The sequence below is a fragment of the Procambarus clarkii genome, chromosome 10 (assembly GCF_040958095.1).
Source record: "Procambarus clarkii isolate CNS0578487 chromosome 10, FALCON_Pclarkii_2.0, whole genome shotgun sequence".
Classification (NCBI taxonomy): Eukaryota; Metazoa; Arthropoda; class Malacostraca; order Decapoda; family Cambaridae; genus Procambarus; species Procambarus clarkii.
Window position 1 is genome coordinate 18,700,746 of NC_091159.1, and position 19,481 is coordinate 18,720,226.

At 40.1% G+C, this 19,481-nt stretch overlaps 1 protein-coding gene across 11 annotated transcripts in view; it reads left to right on the forward strand.

Annotated features, from left to right (window-relative positions):
• The window catches only part of LOC123746798 (arginine/serine-rich coiled-coil protein 2), a 119,674-nt gene that overhangs the window by 15,594 nt on the left and 84,599 nt on the right, over positions 1–19,481 (forward strand). For 10 of the 11 annotated variants that reach the window (XM_045728573.2, XM_069321672.1, XM_069321674.1 and 7 more), the window contains one exon: positions 18,895–19,082. In XM_045728573.2, coding sequence (XP_045584529.1) covers positions 18,895–19,082 — 188 coding nt within the window. Of the gene's footprint in view, positions 1–18,881; positions 19,083–19,481 lie in introns of all 11 variants that reach the window. The other variant, XM_045728597.2, reaches the window with a different exon arrangement.

Genomic DNA, 19,481 nt, shown 5'->3' on the forward strand with positions numbered 1-19,481 from the left:
GTGCAGTGTTGTTTTTGTCTGTCAGTATTGGGTCTAGTGGTTTTCCAAAAATAGAACACTAGTTTACATTTAACTTGCATCAGAGGTCCACAACTATTTAGTACCGTTCCAGGAAGCATACAAAATTTTGCTGGAACAAAGGTAGACTTCAAGAAACAGACAAGTTTCTGTAAGAATTACTGTACTGGACCAAGCGAGTTGTAGTGGATATGTGGGCCTGTAGGCCACTCCAAGCAACAGTTGGTTGAAGCAGGTTATTAGAAATCAAGAGGGCCCCATGCCGGGTTTGTAAAGTAGAACTCTTAAGAACACACTCTGGGTGTTGCCCAGGTATAATTGTGCCAAGAAGCTTCACTGCAAACACACTGCTATTCTCAGCTTTTATGAGTTTTATTTATATTGCTGAACTTTGAAAGTTGCTAAGTTGTGTGCCCAGTCTCTTAGAAAAGTGATTGATGAACTCAGTCTTTTCAACCTGCTTCTCCTGTCTTTATGGTCCAGCAACATTGTTTGATGGACAAACCATATTGTATACAATGGCAGATATAATCAAATTTGAGATTCGCCAAGTGTACCAACAGAATTGCTGATGCATCTCCATTTTCTTTGCAGTGTTACTGTTCTTTTGATTGCACTTTGGTGCATGCTCATGATTCTTTTCTGGAAACTCTATACTTGTTTAATTTTATTTTCTTTCCTCTGGCTCGCATATACCTGACACTGCAATTTTAGTAAAACACATTATAGTCAATAATTTCTCCAGCAGGGAGGCCCCAAAACATCACTCGGAAGTACTGTAAGAGCTTGGTAACCCAAATTCCAATAACCTTGAGATTTAGTTAATCTGAATAAATTTAAGCTGGAGTTTTTTAACTGCTCAACTCAAATAAAAATTTGAGTTACCGAGATTTCTGGTGAACGAAAGCCCATCACATTTAAATTGTTTAATTTTTGGACTTTCCAGGTAAAACTTCTGCAAACTCAAATAGGTGTGGGTTCGAAATAATTCAGATTATTGAGCATATACTACGTTGAACTGCCAAAAGCCCCACTTAAGTACTTTATTTGGAACTGTTGTCTTGTCACAGGCATTGCCGCCTCCTGCATCTTGACACTGGCAGTGCCCTCTTCGCCAGCCAGTGACTATTAGGGGAGCCATTCTGGGTCCAGGGCACTCAACCAGTAATGTGTAAAAGACAAGGTCTCCATTGAGTTCAGATAGAAGAGAGGCACATTCTTTGTTTCTCTGTGGGTGGTCACCTGTCATATGCATTCAAGGCAGACATGATTATTGTGCTCCCAACATATTCTTGAAAACCTAGAGACAAGCATCATGAAGTAAAAGGAAAAATGAGTATTGATTGTAATGAAAGGCCTGTTTCTGGATTAGCCTTGGTAGATCCTTAAAGCTATTTCACTGAGATGGTTCCCATCTACAAGGTCACAGCAGCTGCAGAGTTCTGTTTGGCATACTGGGGGACTTACCTTATTGGAGTAAGAACTTCAGACAATCAAGATGAAGATTGTTGTAGCTGTTATTTTAGATTCAGCTACTCAGAACGAATAGTTCCAAGTAGCATGGGCTATGGTGAGCCCGTAGTGAAACAAACAGCACCTGGCACAGTAGCGGGGCTGCAACTGGATGAAGACGAGACAGCAGGGCAATAGAAAAGACCCAATGTAACAGGCATGATGAGGTCCAGAAACATAAACTAAATCCTGGTTTACCATAACTTTAGACTGCCAAAACCCCTCCACCTTAATATCAGCCCAAGACATGTTAGCAAAGACCACTATGAGAGCAGCATACTGTGCTTATGAACATTATGGGCTCAAGGATAGACTGCAGGCTGGCTGGGCTTAATGAAACTGTGGACGACCTGAGAAACACGAGCTTTGGAATAAGGAGCAAAGGAAAAATGATTGACCTGCAGTGTCTACCAAGGCAGAATTGGTGACATGAAGGTACCAGTGAAGAGCCTTTGCCAGGCACAGGACAAGATACATACTTGGCTGAATCAACATAGCATCAACATCCAAAGGACCCCTCTGGAAGCCCACCAACTCATTTTTTACCAGAAAAGGAGCTGGCTGCAAGCCAACATTACACCCACCTAGGCCAAAAGAACAATGACCCCACCTCTAGTAAAGATCATGTATATCCCGAACCTACAACTGGAGGCGAGTGCCAACAGAAAACTGCCTAATGAATCGTAGACAAAAGGGAAAACGGTAAACCTTGGAGAAGAAAGGAATGTGAGAACACTGTCAAGAGACTAGAATGGTTTAGGTGGCACATGAACAGGCTAGTGAAACTGTGCACAAGACAGCTTTTGAAATGGTGCTGAGGTAATGTTGATGTTGGACGCAAGTCCTAGCAGCTCTACTAGCGCCGAACAGTAAGAGGCGACAGTATTAAGCATAAGGTGCCAATTGAGAAGCAACCAAAAGAGAAATGAAAGGTCAACGTTAACAGAGATGGAAGAATGACATCGAAGGGACAGGAAGTGGGGAACAGAGTGCTAGGCTGCTTCATACTGCTGCTGGGAAGACGAAACGCAGGCATGGGCCCCATCAATTCGGCCTTCTGCTCGCAATATAGATGGTGATAGATGCATTAGAAATACCAGATATGAAAAGTTGAGAAGTTTGAACCAGCTAGTTATGTCACTGAACTAATCTTCTGAAAGACATGGAGCCGAGGAATAATAGCCAGGTTCGAACACCATGCAAACAGCACCTGAAACAAAGACTGTGCCAACCAACTAGGAGCCAAAAGGACCACCTTCCAGTGGTAGGACTCCAACATGGTCAGGACCCGGAGCAACAGCTGGACCAGGAAAAAGGTAAAGAAACCTCCACTGCAACTAGATAATAAGCCAAAAGACATCCACCACAAGGGCCTCACAATCGGAGAACAGAGTCATGTAGACACCAACGCACAGATTCCAAGCCAATGCATAGAGATTTACATCAGGGCACCCATGCATAATAATAATATTGACACGACAGCACTGGAGATTTAAAAGCAGGATGATAACTAATAATCATGGAAGCATAAAGTCTACTGCCATGCAACACGTGGACAAAGAATGAGCTGGATAATAAACAAGAGGAGCCTCATAACAATAATGAGAGAGATTATAGCGAGAGTGGATAAAGATAGATCATGACTGTTTGTAGTTGACGACATCCATAGACTGGGAGGCATATGAAGCTAGAACAGGACTTTTGGACCTGTAGATTCGTAAACCTCGTCCTGGAGACATTCATGTATCAACGCGTTAAACAAGCTATGAGGGTGAGGAAAGGGGATGTTCCCTCCATGCTGGATTTGACATTCACCAGGAAAGAGGAAGTACTGAATTTAACATTCAGTGCCTTCCTCCCTTGGGTAAAAGTGACCATGTTCTTTTGGGAATAATGTAGTGCATTATAATCTGGAAGGAAAGGAAGTTGAAGCAGTTGAAAAACCTGATTTCAGGAGAGAACATTATGGAAAACTTAGAATTTTCTTTAAGGAATTTGACTGGAAAAATTTGCTGTTAGGCAAGGAAGTAAATGAAGATGTATGTCAAGTTTTGTTAAATATACGAGTCGCAAAAAAAAATTATTCCAAAGCAGAGATGCAGAACTAGGAAACAAGTTCAACAGAAATTGCAAAGGGGCCAGAGACCAAAAGACAAAAATCAAATCAATATAGGAAGAGGCCAAACCCCCCCAAACATACCAGCGATACAAAGAAGCGAGAAACAACTACACAGCAGTGAGGAGAGGCAGAAAGAAATTTTGAGAAAGGAATAGCGGACAAATGTGAAACAGAACCAAGCCAAGAACTAAAAATCTATAAATTCATAAAGAGCAAGTTGCAGGTAAAGGATAATATCCAGAGGTTGAAAATGGGGAAACAGATTCACAGAAAATGAAAAGGAAATGTGTGAATCATTAAACAAACGGATCCCAAGTGTGTTTGTGCAAAATTAAATCTTCAGAGAATCGAGCACAATAAGAATTCCAGAGAACAACATAGAGCATATAGAGGTGTCTAGAGATGAAGTGGAAAAAATGCTCTTGGAGTTAAGTACAGTAAAAACAAAACAGTTGGCCCAGATTGAGTTTCATCTTGGGTTCTGTGCACCTTAGCTCAGCATTCCACTTAAACTGATTTTTCAGGCATCCCTGTGTACAGGAGTCCTAGCAGATGTGTGGAAAAAGACTAACATAGTTCCCTGCTGCCACTTTTGTAGATTGGAAGACCCCCTCAATTATAGACCTGTATATTGACAAGTGTAATTGTCAAAATATTTGAAAAAATAATTAAAACTAAATGGGTAGAACACCTGGAGAAAAATTATATTATAACACAGACAGTACGATTTTTCGATTTGGAAGATCCTGTGTAATGAATTTATTCAGTTTGTATGATACAGCGACAGATTTTACAGGAAAGAGCTGGTTGGGATGAGATGACTGCATTTACCTGGGCCTAAAAAGACTTTCGACAGACCTCCACACAAGAGGCTGTTCTGGAAACTGGAACATATTGGACGGGTGACAGGTAGGCTTCTAACATGGATGAAAAATTTTCTAACTGGCAAAAAAATGAGGGCAGTAATCAGAGGCAATGTATCGGATTGGAGAAATGCCACAAGTGGAGTACCACAGGGTTCAGTTCTTGCACTGGTAATGTTCATTGTCTACATAAACAATCTACCAGATGCAATACAGAATTATATGAACATATTTGCTGATGATGCTAAGATACTAGGGAAGATGAGACACTTAGACGATTGTCATGCCCTTCAAGAAGACTTGGACAAAATAAGTGTACGGAACACCACTTGGCAAATAGAATTTAATGTGAATAAATGCCATGTTATGGAATGTGGAATAGCAACCCATTCTCCTGTTTAGATAGTAGTTTTTGTAACTGCACCATAGTACAAAGATTGCTGTTCTAAACAATTAGATACCCTGTAATACAACTTTGTACCATTTACTTTATATGAGTCTGAAAAAATGAAGCTAAAAAAGCAAACTTAAACATTCCTAAGCCTAGTATAGCACACATCTGTACTGTATTAGGCCTAGGAAGGGTTGGTTAATTTAGTTTGTCTTTGCAACATAGTAGACAATAGTTTTCTGGATTATCCAACTCAATAGTGCCGATTTCTACTTTCTAATTTTATTGTACGTCTGTATATATACTATGGTCCTCATTGTTACTATAAGTACTACCAAAACAGGAGGATGGCTGGGAATAGGAGAAGATAGACCACACACAACCTACAAATTATGTGAGAAATCTTTAAAGAATTCTAATTAAGAGATTTAGGGGTGGTTCTAAATAGAAAACTATCACCTGAAGACCACATAAAGAACATCGTGCAAGGAGCCTATGCTACACTTTCCAGTTTCAGAATTGTGTTTCAATTACTAAAAAAACTACTCGAAACACCCACAACTTGTGGGACCAGGAGTCAGCAAACTTGGGGAGCCATTCTTGACCACCCCTTCAATGGGACAAACTGTGAAAGGGCTGGCATTAACCACAAATAGAGCATTCTTTCCTTGAAGCACGAGAGCCGTGCCAACGAGCGGATGAGGAATCGACAGTAGGAGGTACATAAGACCTAGAATCTGGCTACATCGAAGACCAACCCTGACCAGCAGCAAGCGAAGCCCCAGCACTACCTGACTGCCTCAAAAACGAGAAAGAGAACCCCAAGTACTGTACATAATAACTGAGAAATGAGTCATCATGAAGCAGCCACAGAAGACAAGAACTGTTCAACAATCTCTAGAAAGAGGAGCAGTGAAAAGGGGGAGGCAAACAAAAGGGCCAAGGACCAAGCCGAATCTAATGACTTGGACAACATTGCCCTTTACAAGTGTTGCCAGGCTGAGTAGAGCACAGCAGCCCCCTCCTGGAGCATGGGCATAAACAGCTGAGGCAAAGCAGCTATTGAAGTCGCCATGTCCGGCAACAAGGCATTTGCATCCAAACCTTCGCTGAGCGAAACAGTCCTCATGAAGCCAGGCAAAAAAAAAAACTCCATGAGAGCAAGAACACACTCAGTCAAGTGCGAGTGAGTAAGCCCTCGTATCGTCTCCCAGGATGGCTGCAAACACCAAAGTACTATGAAGCTGCATTAATCCTACATCCCAGGAAAGAGTGGGAGCAGCCAGGCAGTCATCGAGTGGCTTCAGAGAGAAACAGCTCAAAAACACCTGCAAAATGTTCAAAGCCTTGAGCCACTCAAGCTTGCAGAAATGATAAAAGCTGTGTCAAACCCTAAGGGAAAAGATTGTCTGTTAGCCAGGAAGACTTTGGAACTTTTTATCGCAGCCAGTATGGCGAGGAAGATCCAAACTTGAAAGAGGCAGGGTCCATCAGAGGCAAAATCCAGGTCATGTAGGAGATATTTAAAAAGAAACCAGAACCACTGAAGGGGGAACCTGAGAGGAAGGAAACCTCCAGAAGCATGAATCCAATGCACCATATGAGATAGGGAAATGAATCATTGGGGGAGCCACAGAAAGATCAGTCATACAAGGAGGGAGGGGTAAGAAAATTCCTTCCCCTGAAACAAGAGGTTCTCGTTGGAAGGGATAAGGCCACGTGATGTCTAAAGGAACTGAAGGATTCCTATCAGACTCCTCTCAAGCCCCAGAAGTCAAACGTGCTGGCTCTGGGGCAGATCCAGAGTCCATGCCCATCACCTGGGATAGAAAACCAGAGTCCAGACACAAGATCTTGGAAGAAAGGGTTGGCTGGTGTAAGAAAAGCCTGAAATCTTGGCAGGACTTGGCAGCTCAATTGCCTCCAAGCCTGAAGTGAAAGGACTCCATAACCTTGACTCCCAAACCATCAGATGTTTCAGAGCCTGAAGCAAAGGAGTAGGAGTAGAAGCCGGGTGCACCACACCTGATGGGGGAGGGGAAAGGAGGTGCAGACAGAACCAAGGTGGAATTCACCAACATCTCCAATTCTGGGTCCCCTGAAAACAAAGACAGGGCCAATTCTGGAACATCCAACCAGGGACAAAACCGCAAGCACTGAAGGTGAGCAAACTGAACCTGCACGGTAGCAATTGCCTGATAAGTTTGTACTTCACTGGGAGAGGTGTAGAGAAGAGCCACATGGGCTGGGTGAAAACTCATTGGACTCAGGGTCATGGATGTCACTGACCCAACAGGTAGCATGGTAGAGGTAGATAGAATGAGTGGCACCTCGTGATATTGACAATGAGTATTCCTCAAAGTAGCACATGGCAAGAGTGGGTTTGGGAGGGATATCCATAGCCACACCAAAACCTGCAAAGAATTACCAGGGCTTGAAGAATTGACCAAACAGAACACACAGTACAAGCACCGGGATGCTCACTGGGAAATATGCAAGTAGACCAATGCAGCCTAGTTAACGTGGCTGTGAAGACTGACCTCAGCATACCATGTAAAATAAGTGTGTGTGAATCTGCAGTGCACCAAATCACCCAAAATGTTCTCCCATCCAAGGGGGATAGAGGGGCCAAAGACCCCTGACATACCCGAGATAAGGCCCACACCCTGGTGTGCAACCTCTAAAGAGCATACTCCCAAACACACCAGAAAAAAGAACTGCCAGTGCAGAGGCAGTGTTAGGGCCAGACAGGGAAGGTAGCCTTGAGCACATGCAGCTCCAGGCATCCTATGAGTCAAGTCCACACAATACAAACTGGACATAAAACATGCTCATGAAGCTAACTGAAATATAGAATATGTAATACCAAGAAAATGACCTCTGCAGAGCAAAGTCCAAGGATGGTTGGCACTTAGCTTGGAAGCAGCAGGACTGGTTGATGACCAGGGAGCCCTACAGTGGACAACCGAAGGTATTCATATCAACAACAGAACTGGCTTGGAAGACTGGAGAAGACCTGGAACTTTGCACCTCCCTTATTGGTTAACACCTAGTTGTTCTTGTGCTTGGGGTTTGAGTTTTGGCTCTGGTCCCACCTCTCAACTGTCAATCAACTAGTGTACAGATTCTTGAGCCTATTGGGCTCTATCAGATTTACATTTTAAACTGGAGACCCCCCCCCCCTCCTGACCTACATTGGTAATGGGGGTTAGTGCTAACAATCTTGCACTAGTTCTGAGAGTTTCAATTATTTGTTTACTTAGGGGAGTTTGACAGGTTAGAGGCTTCAGTTCTTTTGAACCCAGTGGTGATCTGTATCACTGACTATCACCACATATCAGTGGTGATCACTGACTTTCTGGATGCTTTCCTGGTGGGGTGGAATGTCACCTGTTCTCTGCACTTCTGTGAGAAAGGGGACCAGATATTTGTTCTAGTCCCTAGTATTCCAAGCATTACTATGTGGCTGACGTGACCTAGTAGTTGGAAGCCATCTCGGTGAGATAGCTTCAGGGATCCACTGTGGCTTCCCCAGAAAATCATGTGTGAAGTAGAAATTACAGCTGTAACTGGCTTGCCATCACGCTTCATCAATTATCCAGCATTCTACTCTGACACCCATGTTCAGGTGTGTGAAGGAGAGCTGTGCTCCTTGGCTGCTGTTCTTTGAGAGGTGCCGACAATCACTAATTATTATATGCAGCATAAACTTGTTTATAGTTTATCCATAAAAAGCCTGTTTTTAGAAAATAAGCAGGGACAATATGGTTTAAGTTGACAAGTGGTTTAATGGACTATCGGTGGTGGGGGGGGAATTACCTGTAACTACGAATATACGTACATTGTATATACGTATTGAAATGGTTGTTATGGCCAAGTGTTGCCGCAACTCGGAAGTATTTTTATAAATATTTTACTGAATTTTTATTTTTTCAATGTGTTGCATTAATACTTTCCTTTCAAGATCTAATTTTCAGTCTTAATAAAGAATGTAAAAAGCCTTCATTCGTTACATTATTTACTCTGGGTCTCGTCACATTAAAATTGTGTAACATCACTTGCTGGCTTCCCCCCCCCTTCTATATCATCTTAAGTTTTATTTTCCTTGCAATTGGCAGTACATGTTCTCTCTCTCTAGTCTACTGGTTGTAAACACTACCTGAATGATTTCCTGTATTTGGAGGTGGCTTTTGAAAGGATGTTCTTTAATTATGTAGATAAATCCATAGATGTACTGATGCCTGTGCCAGACTCAAAACAGTGCATGCACAAAACAGGCATGCAAGATAGCCACCTGTATGTGGCCAACCCAGACAACTAGGCCTGTTGGAGTTTAAATGAGCACACTACCATATTTGCCATTTTTATTTTTTACAAACCACCTTTTTTTTCTTGGCAAAAAACTTAATTGAATAAGTATTGTGCAAAAATGGTGATAAGACACCATAATAAACAACTTTGGTTTGATAAAAGTTTCATATGAATTCTAGTACAGTACTGTATAGATATAATTACTGCAATGAGATTGAGCATGTAAGTGATGGCTTTACTGATGACAGATTTTTGGGATGATGATTATATTAGATCTCCATTTTACATCACTTGCCACTTCTTTAAATACACACAGAAATCACAATAGCGTGTAGCACAATTCATCAAATGAGCACATCCACAAGGGCCATGATCAGGGTTCGAACCTACGTCCGGGATGATCCCAGATGTGCCTTAGTCGATTGCACCACGACATGGTAAAAGAATTGCAACCGGGAATGCTACTGCCCTCGCACGGGTCCTGCAGCCTCTCCGGGACTAAGGCACTTCTGGGATCATCCCGGACATAGGTTCGAGTCCTCATCACGGCCCTCGTGGATTTGTTAATTTAATTTATCACGCTATTGTGATTTCTGTCTACTAGCTACACTCCTTGGTGGTTGTAAAACTTGCCTCCTCCTTATCGGAATTTTGCACAACTCTACATGGTGATCTGACTTCACAAACATCTCTCTCTTGATGCTTCCATCTTCCATTCTATCTTCACATCTTCCATCTATACACTTATAATCAATCGCATTCTCCTACGTATGCGCACACGCACACACCTGTTATGGAATATGGAATAGAAGAAAATAAACCACACACAACCTACAAATTATGTGAACAGGACTTAAAGAATTCTGATAGAGATCTAGGGTGAATCTGGATAGTAGACTGTCACTAGAGGAACACACAAAGGACAGTATGCGAGTAGCGTCTCTGCGCTTGCCAACTTCGGAATCACTTTTATTTACATGGATGGTGAAATACAGTACTAAAGAAACTGTTTCTGACCTTTGTGAGACCAAAATAAGAGTATACAGCAGTTCTATGGTGCCCCTATCTCAAAAAGCATACCAATAAACTGTAAAAGGTGCAAAGGCATTCTACAAAATGACTTCCAGAACTGAACAACAAGAGGCATGAAAAAACTGTCTCCGTGGTGTAGTGGTAAGACACTCGCCCGGCATTCCGCGAGCGCTTTGTCATGGGTTCGTATCCTGGCCGGGGAGGATTTACTGGGCGCAAATCCTTAACTGTAGCCTCTGTTTAACGCAACAGTAAAATGTGTACTTGGTTGTAACAACGATTCTTCGCGGTGGGGATCGTATTCCAGGGACCTGTCCGAAACGCTACGCGTACTAGTGGCTGTAGAAGAATGTAACAACTCTTGTGTATATCTCAAAAAAAAAAAAAATGCTAGAGGCATTAAATATGCCAAAACTAGAAGATAGAAGAAGTGGCAATATGATCCCTATGTACAAAATAATAACAGGAATCTACAAAATTGATAAAGAAGAAGTTTTGAGACCTGGAACTTGAAGAACAAGGTCATACAGTATTTAAGCTAATTAAACAAAGGTGCCGAAGAAAATTTGAAAATTGTTTCGCAAATAGTGGTAGATGGTTGGAACAAGTTATGTGAGAAAGTGGAGGAAGCCAAATCCATTAGTAGTTTCAAAGCTTTATATGACAGTGCTGGGATGACAGGACACTGAGCTTAGCTCTCATCCTGTATGAGCTAAGGAGGCCAAAAATGCACTTGGGTAATTACAAAAAAACCCACACCCCACCCCGCTCGTGCGAATACATACACATTGACGAAATTCTCATTTCCATTTAAATATGGCACATTCCACATTTCAACAACTGTTATACAGTACATACATTCCAATCAATTTCATGATTTAACAGTTTTCAGCACAATTATTTTCATATCACATTGTAACTTCTCCATACAATTGGTTGATTTCAGAGCACCTACATTTCATTATTTACTTTAACATTCTCTAACTTTAACACTCAATCCAACATAATTTTAGGATACATTTAATTTTTCCTCCTCTGGTATTAACAGTTACTCCATCCACTTTCCTTTATTCTCTTATAACATTCAGCCTCCTGGCCCCACAACTAACCCCTCAAAATCCCTTTAACAACTTTTTTTCTACATTTTCCCATTTACCCTTCCCATGATGTACATCTTTCCATTTGTAGAATTTACTTTCAATTCATCTCTTGCTTTCCTCATGTGTGCTGTTTTCTTTAAACATGCACACACTTAATTTTTCAGTCAACTGGTCACCTACCAAGTAATTTTTGGCCGTTTCTCACCATGCCAAACAGGAGTGTAGGCTAGTAGTGACTCGAGTGCAGTTGTATCCTAGAAGGGAATGAGCTTGGGTTTTGTTAGTACCCGACAAAACAGCATGAATTTCTGAAACCCAAAGAATCTTTTTATCAACAAACATTAAAGGAAAGGACTTTATCCAAGTTAAAAATAATACTAATTATTGTAATACCCAAATGAAAAGGAAAGAACTAGACGTATAACATGCACAAGACTAAAACCTAACCTACTGTACTGTACTGTACCTTGAAAAATCAAGGGACTGCTTACCCTTTCACTTCCACCATAATGGGCATTCTAACAATGCTCCTATGAGAAGGTTGGGTGAGACGTAAGAGAACTTATTAACCCATTGGCAGCACTAGGTTATAGAGGTCGATTCATGAAAATGGACATAGAGATAAGTGACCCGAGTCCATATGTCCGACCTTTAAAATAAGTCCCTGGACTGAAAACTACCATCAGTGGTTGGCAACAAAATCAAATGTCACCCTATGTGGTAGTGCTAAAAATTGGCAGTTGTTTCCTTCAAACCCATACACTCAAATCTATTAATTTTTTAACAATGTCTTATGTAATTAAGGCATGTTATGTTATATAATACATTGTGGCAGATTGTGTACAAGAGGTAATTTTTTAATTTCATGTGCAATTTAAGAGTAGGGCAAGGCTGAACATGATTTATAGGGGAAGTTCTATGCCTGCTAACAGGTCAGAAGCAAAAAAAAGCCTAAGGAATAAAAAAAAAAGATTCCTACCCTATGGCTACAAGTTGCATCAGTTGTCATGTTGTTAAAGAATTAACAAGATCACATTATAAGGGATGTCAATTGGCATTTTTTCCACTCTAGGAATTAAAGAAAATTTAATTTTGTTTATTAATCCATATAATTACCAAGAACTGACATCTCTTACTAATCTTACCCTATAGATGATGAACCTTGTTATTTTACATAATAAATAGGCACTTTTTTCTTCTTGTCACTCGTATATGTACACGCATATATTTTCCATATTTCTAACTCGTTTCAAACAAGAAACTGTTTTTATAATTTGTAATTTCTTTCTTAAATACTTTAACATTTGTGCAAATAGGTGGGTCCATATGACAGGTTTGGTACACTCCAGGGGTTAACACATTTATGTTTCTCCTTGTAGCTCCCACTTAACTGAAATGTGTGTAAGTATGTGTGTGATTATTCTTGAGTGAATGCATGTACACACACACAATTTCAAATGTAGATATGATAGAGCCCAGTAGGCTCAGGAACCTGTACATCAGTCGATTGCCGGTTGAGAGACGGGATCAAAGAACCAGAGCTCAACCCCTGCAAGCACAACTAGGTGAGTACACACTTAGGGCCTCACAGATGAGTGGACAGGATTCGTAGTCCTAATGGTCGGGTTCGATCCCCGGCCAAGGCAGACACAAATGGGCATTTTCTTTCACCCTGATGTTTCTGTTCACCTAGCAGTAAATAGGTACCTGGGAGTTACAGCTGCTACAGTCTGCTTCCTGGGGATGTGTGCATGCACGTGTGTTAGTGAAATACATGTAGTAGATATAATAGGAAAAATAGATTGTTTAGAAAGGCGGGGTCCAAGAGCTAATAGCTTCATTCTTCAGACACAAATGGCAAATACAAATAAAACGATAGGGAGAATATAAGAGATGCAGACGATTGTCATGCCCCTCAAATTGATCCAGATAAAATAAGTGCTTGGAGCGACTTGTCAAATGAAATTCAATGTGAGTAAATGCTGTGTTATGGATTGTGGAATCGGAGAAAATAGACCACACACAACTTGCAAATTATGTGGAAAGGAATTAAAGAACTAATTAAGAATGAGATCTAGAGGTGCTTGTGAATAGGTAACTATCACCAGAAGAACATTGTGAGAGGAGGTATGTTTTGCTTTCCAACTTCAGATTGCTTTTGATTACATGAATGGTGAAATACTAAAGAAACTGTTCATGACTTTTGTGAGACCAAAATTGTAATATTCAGCAGTTTTATGGTGCCCAAATCTCAAGAAGCATATAAGTAAACTGGAAAAGGTGCAACAGCATGCTACAAAATGGCTTCAAGAACTGAAAAAACAAGAGTTACGAGGAGAGACTAAGATGCGTTAAACATGCGAAAACGAGAAGGTAGAAGAAAGAGGTGTTATGATAACCACTTACAAAATAATAACAGGAATCGATCAAATTGACAAAAGAATTCCTGAACCCAGCCACTTCAAGAACAAGAGGACACAGATTCAAGCTAAGTAAACATAGGTGTCAAAAAAATATTAGAAAGTTTTCTTTTACAAACAGTAGTAGACAGTTGGAACAAGTTAAGTGAGAAGTGTGGCAGTTTTGGTGGAGGCCAAAACTGCCAGTAGTTTCAAAGTATAAATGACAGATGGGAAATTGTGATATCATCCTGTAACTAAACTTAGTTAATTACCAAAGTTACCTAATTACTTAGGTAATTAGCTCTTAGGGAGCTGAGAGTGTGAGAGCCATTGAGAAAATGGGGGAGCTATTGAGTGAGTGAGAGACTGTAATTACCTTAGTGTAGTTACAGGATGAGAGCTACACTCGTGGTGACCCATCTTCCCAGTACTCCTCTTTGTATAACGTTGTGTAACGCTTTGAAACTACTGATGGTTCTGGCCTCCAACACCTCACTTAGCTTGTTCCAACTGGCTACCATTCTGTTGGAAAAAAAAGAACATTTCCTAATTTTTGGGGGCACCTTTGTTTCCTTAGCTTTAATCTGAGTCCTCTTGTTCGTGGTGTTGCTGGTTTCAGGAATTCCTCTTCGGCAATTTTGTAGATTCCTGATAATATTTTGTAAGTAGTGATTATATCACCTCTTTTTCTTCTATCTTCTAGTTTTGGCACGTTTAATGCCTTTACTCTCTCCTTGTAACTCGTGGTGTAACCTTGTAGCGTGGTGTTGCACCTTTTCCAGTTTATTTATATGCTTCTTGAGATTTGGGCACCATGCAACTGCTGAATATTACAATTTTGGTCTCCACAAAAGTCATGAACAGTTTTAATATTTCATCATCCATATAATTAAAAGCAACTCTGAAATTGGAATGCGCCGTCTATGCTCCTCTCACAATGTTCTTTGTGTGATCCTCTGACAACAGCTTACTTTCCAAACCCACCCCTAGGTCTCTTTCTTTATTAGAGTTCTGTAATTCCTTTCAACATAATTTGTAGTTGTGTGTGGTCTATTTTCTCCAATTCCAAATTTCATATGGATTTTATTCACACTGAATTACATTTGCCACTTTAAACTCCAAGAACTTATTTTATCTAGATCGATTTGAGGGGCATGACAATTGTCTGCATCTCCTATCTTTCCTCAGTATTTTAGCATCATCCGCAAACATGTTCATATAATTCTGTATTTCTTCTGGTAGATTGTTCATGTAGATGATGAACATTACTGGCGCAAGAACTGAACCCTGTGATACTCCACTAGTAACACTCCTCCAGTAGGATACATTCTCGTAATACTGTCCTCATATGTCAAAAAAAATTTCATCCTGTCAGAAGTCTCCCTGTCAATCCTCCAGCATGTTCCAGTTTCCAGAACAGCCTCTTGTGTGGAACTCTGTCAAAAGCCTTTTTAGATCCAAATAGACAGTTAATCCAACCACCTCTTTCCTGTATCTATCATAAAAACTAAGAGTTGTTACACAGGACCTTCTTGTTCGAAAACCATACTGTCTGTCCGTTATGTGTACTCTTTAGGTGTTAAATCCATTTGGCTTTAACCATTGTTTCTAGTGTTTTGACTACCATGCTTGTTAATGACATGGGTTTAATTAAAATTTAGAGGTTCCTCTCGACTATTATTTTTATAGATGAATACTATGTTGCCTTTTTCCATATATCTGCAAGATTCATGTGCACAAATATGTCTGGAATATTAATTGGAATGGAATGATCAGTTTAGTTGCACATTCGTGCAGCACCCAGAGTTGAAAAACCTTCAGATCCACCTGATTTATTTCTTCCTAGCTCCTCGAGTAATTTTTCCACTTATTCTAATACATCATAAGTATACTCTATAGCGTACTCTGGAATTGGTATTGGGTCCGGCTCTCTGAAATCCTTATTTTGTACACACACACACTTTGTAACTTTTCATTTAGCATTTCACACATTTCTTTTTCATTCTCAGTAGTCCTGTTCCCCGTTCTCAATATCCGGATTTTATCCTTTACCTGCAGCCTGCTTTTAATGAATATATATAAAAGGCGTGGATCTGTTTTATATTTGTCCTCCATACCATTCTCAAAGTTCCTTTCTGTCCCTCTCCTCATTGCTGTGTAATTGTTTCTTGCTTTCTTGTAGTGCTGGTATGTTTGAGGGTTAGGCCTCTTTCTATATTGGACCCTTTTTCTTGTCTTTTCCTCTCTGGCCCACTCACAATTTCTGTTGAACCAATTCTGTTTTCTGGTCCTGCATCTCCGTTTCGGTATGAATGTGTGTGTTCCTTCAACGTATATTTTGCAAAATTTGGCATGCATCTCATTACTTCCTTGTCTAGTAAAACTTGAAGAATTTTCTAAGTTCCCCATAGTGTCCTCTCTTGAAATAGTTTATCAACCTTTTTAATGTCTCCATTCTCCTAGATTATATCACAAAGCATATTTAATTTCCAACAGGACATGATCACTCTTTTCTAAGGGAGGAAGGTACTAGATGTCAAATATCTTCTTACCTGGTGAATATTAGATCCAGTATTGATGAAACATCCCCTTCCCTCATTCTTGTGGCTTGTTTGGTTGTTGATGTGTGTGTGTGTGTACAAGTGTTTTTTTATTTAATGTAGGATATCTTCAGCCATAGTTACATTCTTCATATTAGGTTAGGTAGGTCTTTTCAATCCTTCACTAAATTACAACTGAAAATTTCAACAGTTCTTACTAATAAAATACTTAGTTAAGTTTTTGCTAAAGCTTCTTCGTCCCCAATTTAATTCTCCACCTTAAGGTGATAATTATATTAAGCAGGTGTTTTTAGTCCTACACACCAAAAACTAAATTTCTCAACAATTCTTACTATTAAATTGACAAAGTTGGTAGACTCCAAGATGTTGCTGAAGGGCAGTTTCCAAATGTCGGATGTATTGGGTTCTTAACTGTAGACATAAAGGGGTGAGCCCTTTCAAACATTCTTCACCTTCCAGCAGCTAACTATCGACTTGATGTAGCAGCCATAAATTCTCACTTAGCGGCTCCTGTTGGGAGAAACACATTTAAATTTCTTAAACAGATTAGTTTGTCAAGCCCCCAAATTCACTTTGTCGTCAAATTACTGTACATAGCCCCTTGGGAATATCGTGTCATTTACATTTTTATCTTCCAGTTTTGTCTCGGCTAGTGCAACAATATCCAGCATCTTAAGTTGTATTATATCATTTAACTCCAGTATTTTTTTGCCTTACCCTGTTAATTTTGGTATACACAATTTTCAGGAACATGTTCCCCTTCTCCTTCGTCCTTTTCAGTTCTTTCTTCTAATGAGTTTGTTGATTTGCTTTCGTGTACCATCTCACTAACTTCCCGATCCCTATCACCTAGTAGAAAAAAAAATTCATTCCTGATTTCTATTCTCATTTAAGGGTTTTCCTTCAGCAAGGTCTGTTTCATCTTCCGTCTTCCCTAGATAAGTTTTCGTCTTACAGCCCATCCTCATAAACAAAGGCCAAAGTCCATACCATGCACCTGCCAAACCCCCCCTGTTTATGAATGAAAAACGGTTTACACGTGACTCACAATTGATGACGTCTGAACACTTCTGGAACAAGTACTTCGCTGATGACTTTTGTTCGAACCACAACGCTGTAAATGCTGCATCTCATGTACTACAAAACAAACAATCCCAAACAGAATCTAAACACCTAACCTAAGTAATGCCTAAATGTGCACAATAAGCTAATAATGTATATAATAATAATAATGTATATTTGAATTTTTTTTTTTTTTTTTTTTTTTTTTTTGAGATATATACAAGAGTTGTTACATTCTTGTACAGCCACTAGTACGCGGAGTACGCCACTAGTTTTGAATGAACAGCATGTTAAAATTGATGAATACTGTACGTCCATTCCACTGGATGGAATGGACTTTGTCTGAGGACAAGTTGCATCTTAATGACCATTGTTTTCCATCCTCATCATTTTGCAATTTCTTGGCATTCCAGAGTACTTCTGTCATTTGCTTCACTCCATTCAATGTCACCCATAAGGGGCGAGTCTTCCCTTTTACATATTTTCCTATCTCCGAAAATCACTGACATTTTCCTACATTGACAGGCCTTTCCCTAAACCTACTACAGTATTTCCTCAATTATATTTTCCTCTTCTGATGTTCTTTTCACCCTAGATGGTATCTCCTTTTCCAAACATCCAAAAATTATTATAGACATCTATCTACAGTGTTCTGTACTAATGTACAAGAGTGAGTGCGCGAGAGTGAGTGGGAGAACGCATGCAAGATTGAGAGCGATTGCATATGTGAAAGTGAGTGTGAAAATAAGAATGAAAGTGAGAAAGTTTGAGTGGGAAAGGCAAGTTTGTGAGCAAGAGAACGTGAGTTACATAACAGATATAATAAAGGAAATAGGTAGTCACTACATTAGACAACGGAAGGATAGAAAGCTGGGAACAAATAGTAAACACACATAATTATACGTGTTTAGTTTCTTTATGAGTTTTGCACACATGTGCAGCCACATTCTATACACAGGCATGCCCATTCAGCTGCATGTACAGTATACATTCACGGGAAGACGGGACACCATAATCGTAGCTCTCGTCCTGTAACTACTTAGGTAATTACTAACACACATGCACAGACACAGGTAAATTCAGAGAAATATACAAACATTCACACACATTTATTATAAATAATATTTTTTAATCTGTTATAGATCATAGATAAGAATTAGATTTTCAAGCATATTTGCCAGAATGGATAAGATTTTAATTTCCCTCATCCTCCCCCACTCGCCTCCTCCCTCACACCTAAAATATTTGAGCTTCATATTCCATTAATAGATTGTGAAGTGCAACTAATGCTCTTCAACAATTTGCATTCATTTGGCTGAATTAAAAAACAAATGGGGAATTTTGTAAAAGTTTAAATTTATTCAGCAACTGCATTACTGAAAGTGTTTGATTTAAAAGTACTTGAATATTCCATAACTGTTAATCTTATCTTCTCTGGAAATTGCTTTTTTCACATTTCCCCGGGTGTCTGAGTCAGACAACTAACATTTTTCCTTATGCGTTGACCCAGCACCTCCCTACAGGACTCGGACGATGAGCCAGCACACCACAACCAACAAAAAGAGAGAGGAAGTGTCAGACCAACGAGCAATTCTACCCGTCCCCCAGGAGTGTCGCCGCCTGGTTCTTCTCCTGCACCATCTCCACTCCCCAGTACCAATAATGACGGACACAAGTATCACAGTGAAGCCAAAGAGGGCCCAAGGTCCAGGTACTGTACTTATATCAGTTGTGTTTTCAGAGGCAGGCAACAAGTCACATTAATGTGGCTGAAAATTAGACACCCAACCCCCCACAAATGAAAATAAATGAAGTGGTGATGTTTCAGTCCATCCTGGACCATTATCAAGTCTGTGGGACCATGAGAATGGTCGCATGACTTGACAATGGTCGCATGACTTGACAATGGTCGCATGACTTGACAATGGTCGCATGACTTGATAATGGTCACACTACAGTAATTGATAATGGTCACCCGACTTGCTGGTGGTCACACGACTTACTGATGGTCGCACTACTTGATGATGGTCCAGGATGGACTGAAATGATATTTCAATTATTTTCTGATGTGTGAGTTAGGAGTCTAATTGTGTTTTCTTTTAGCTTGGTG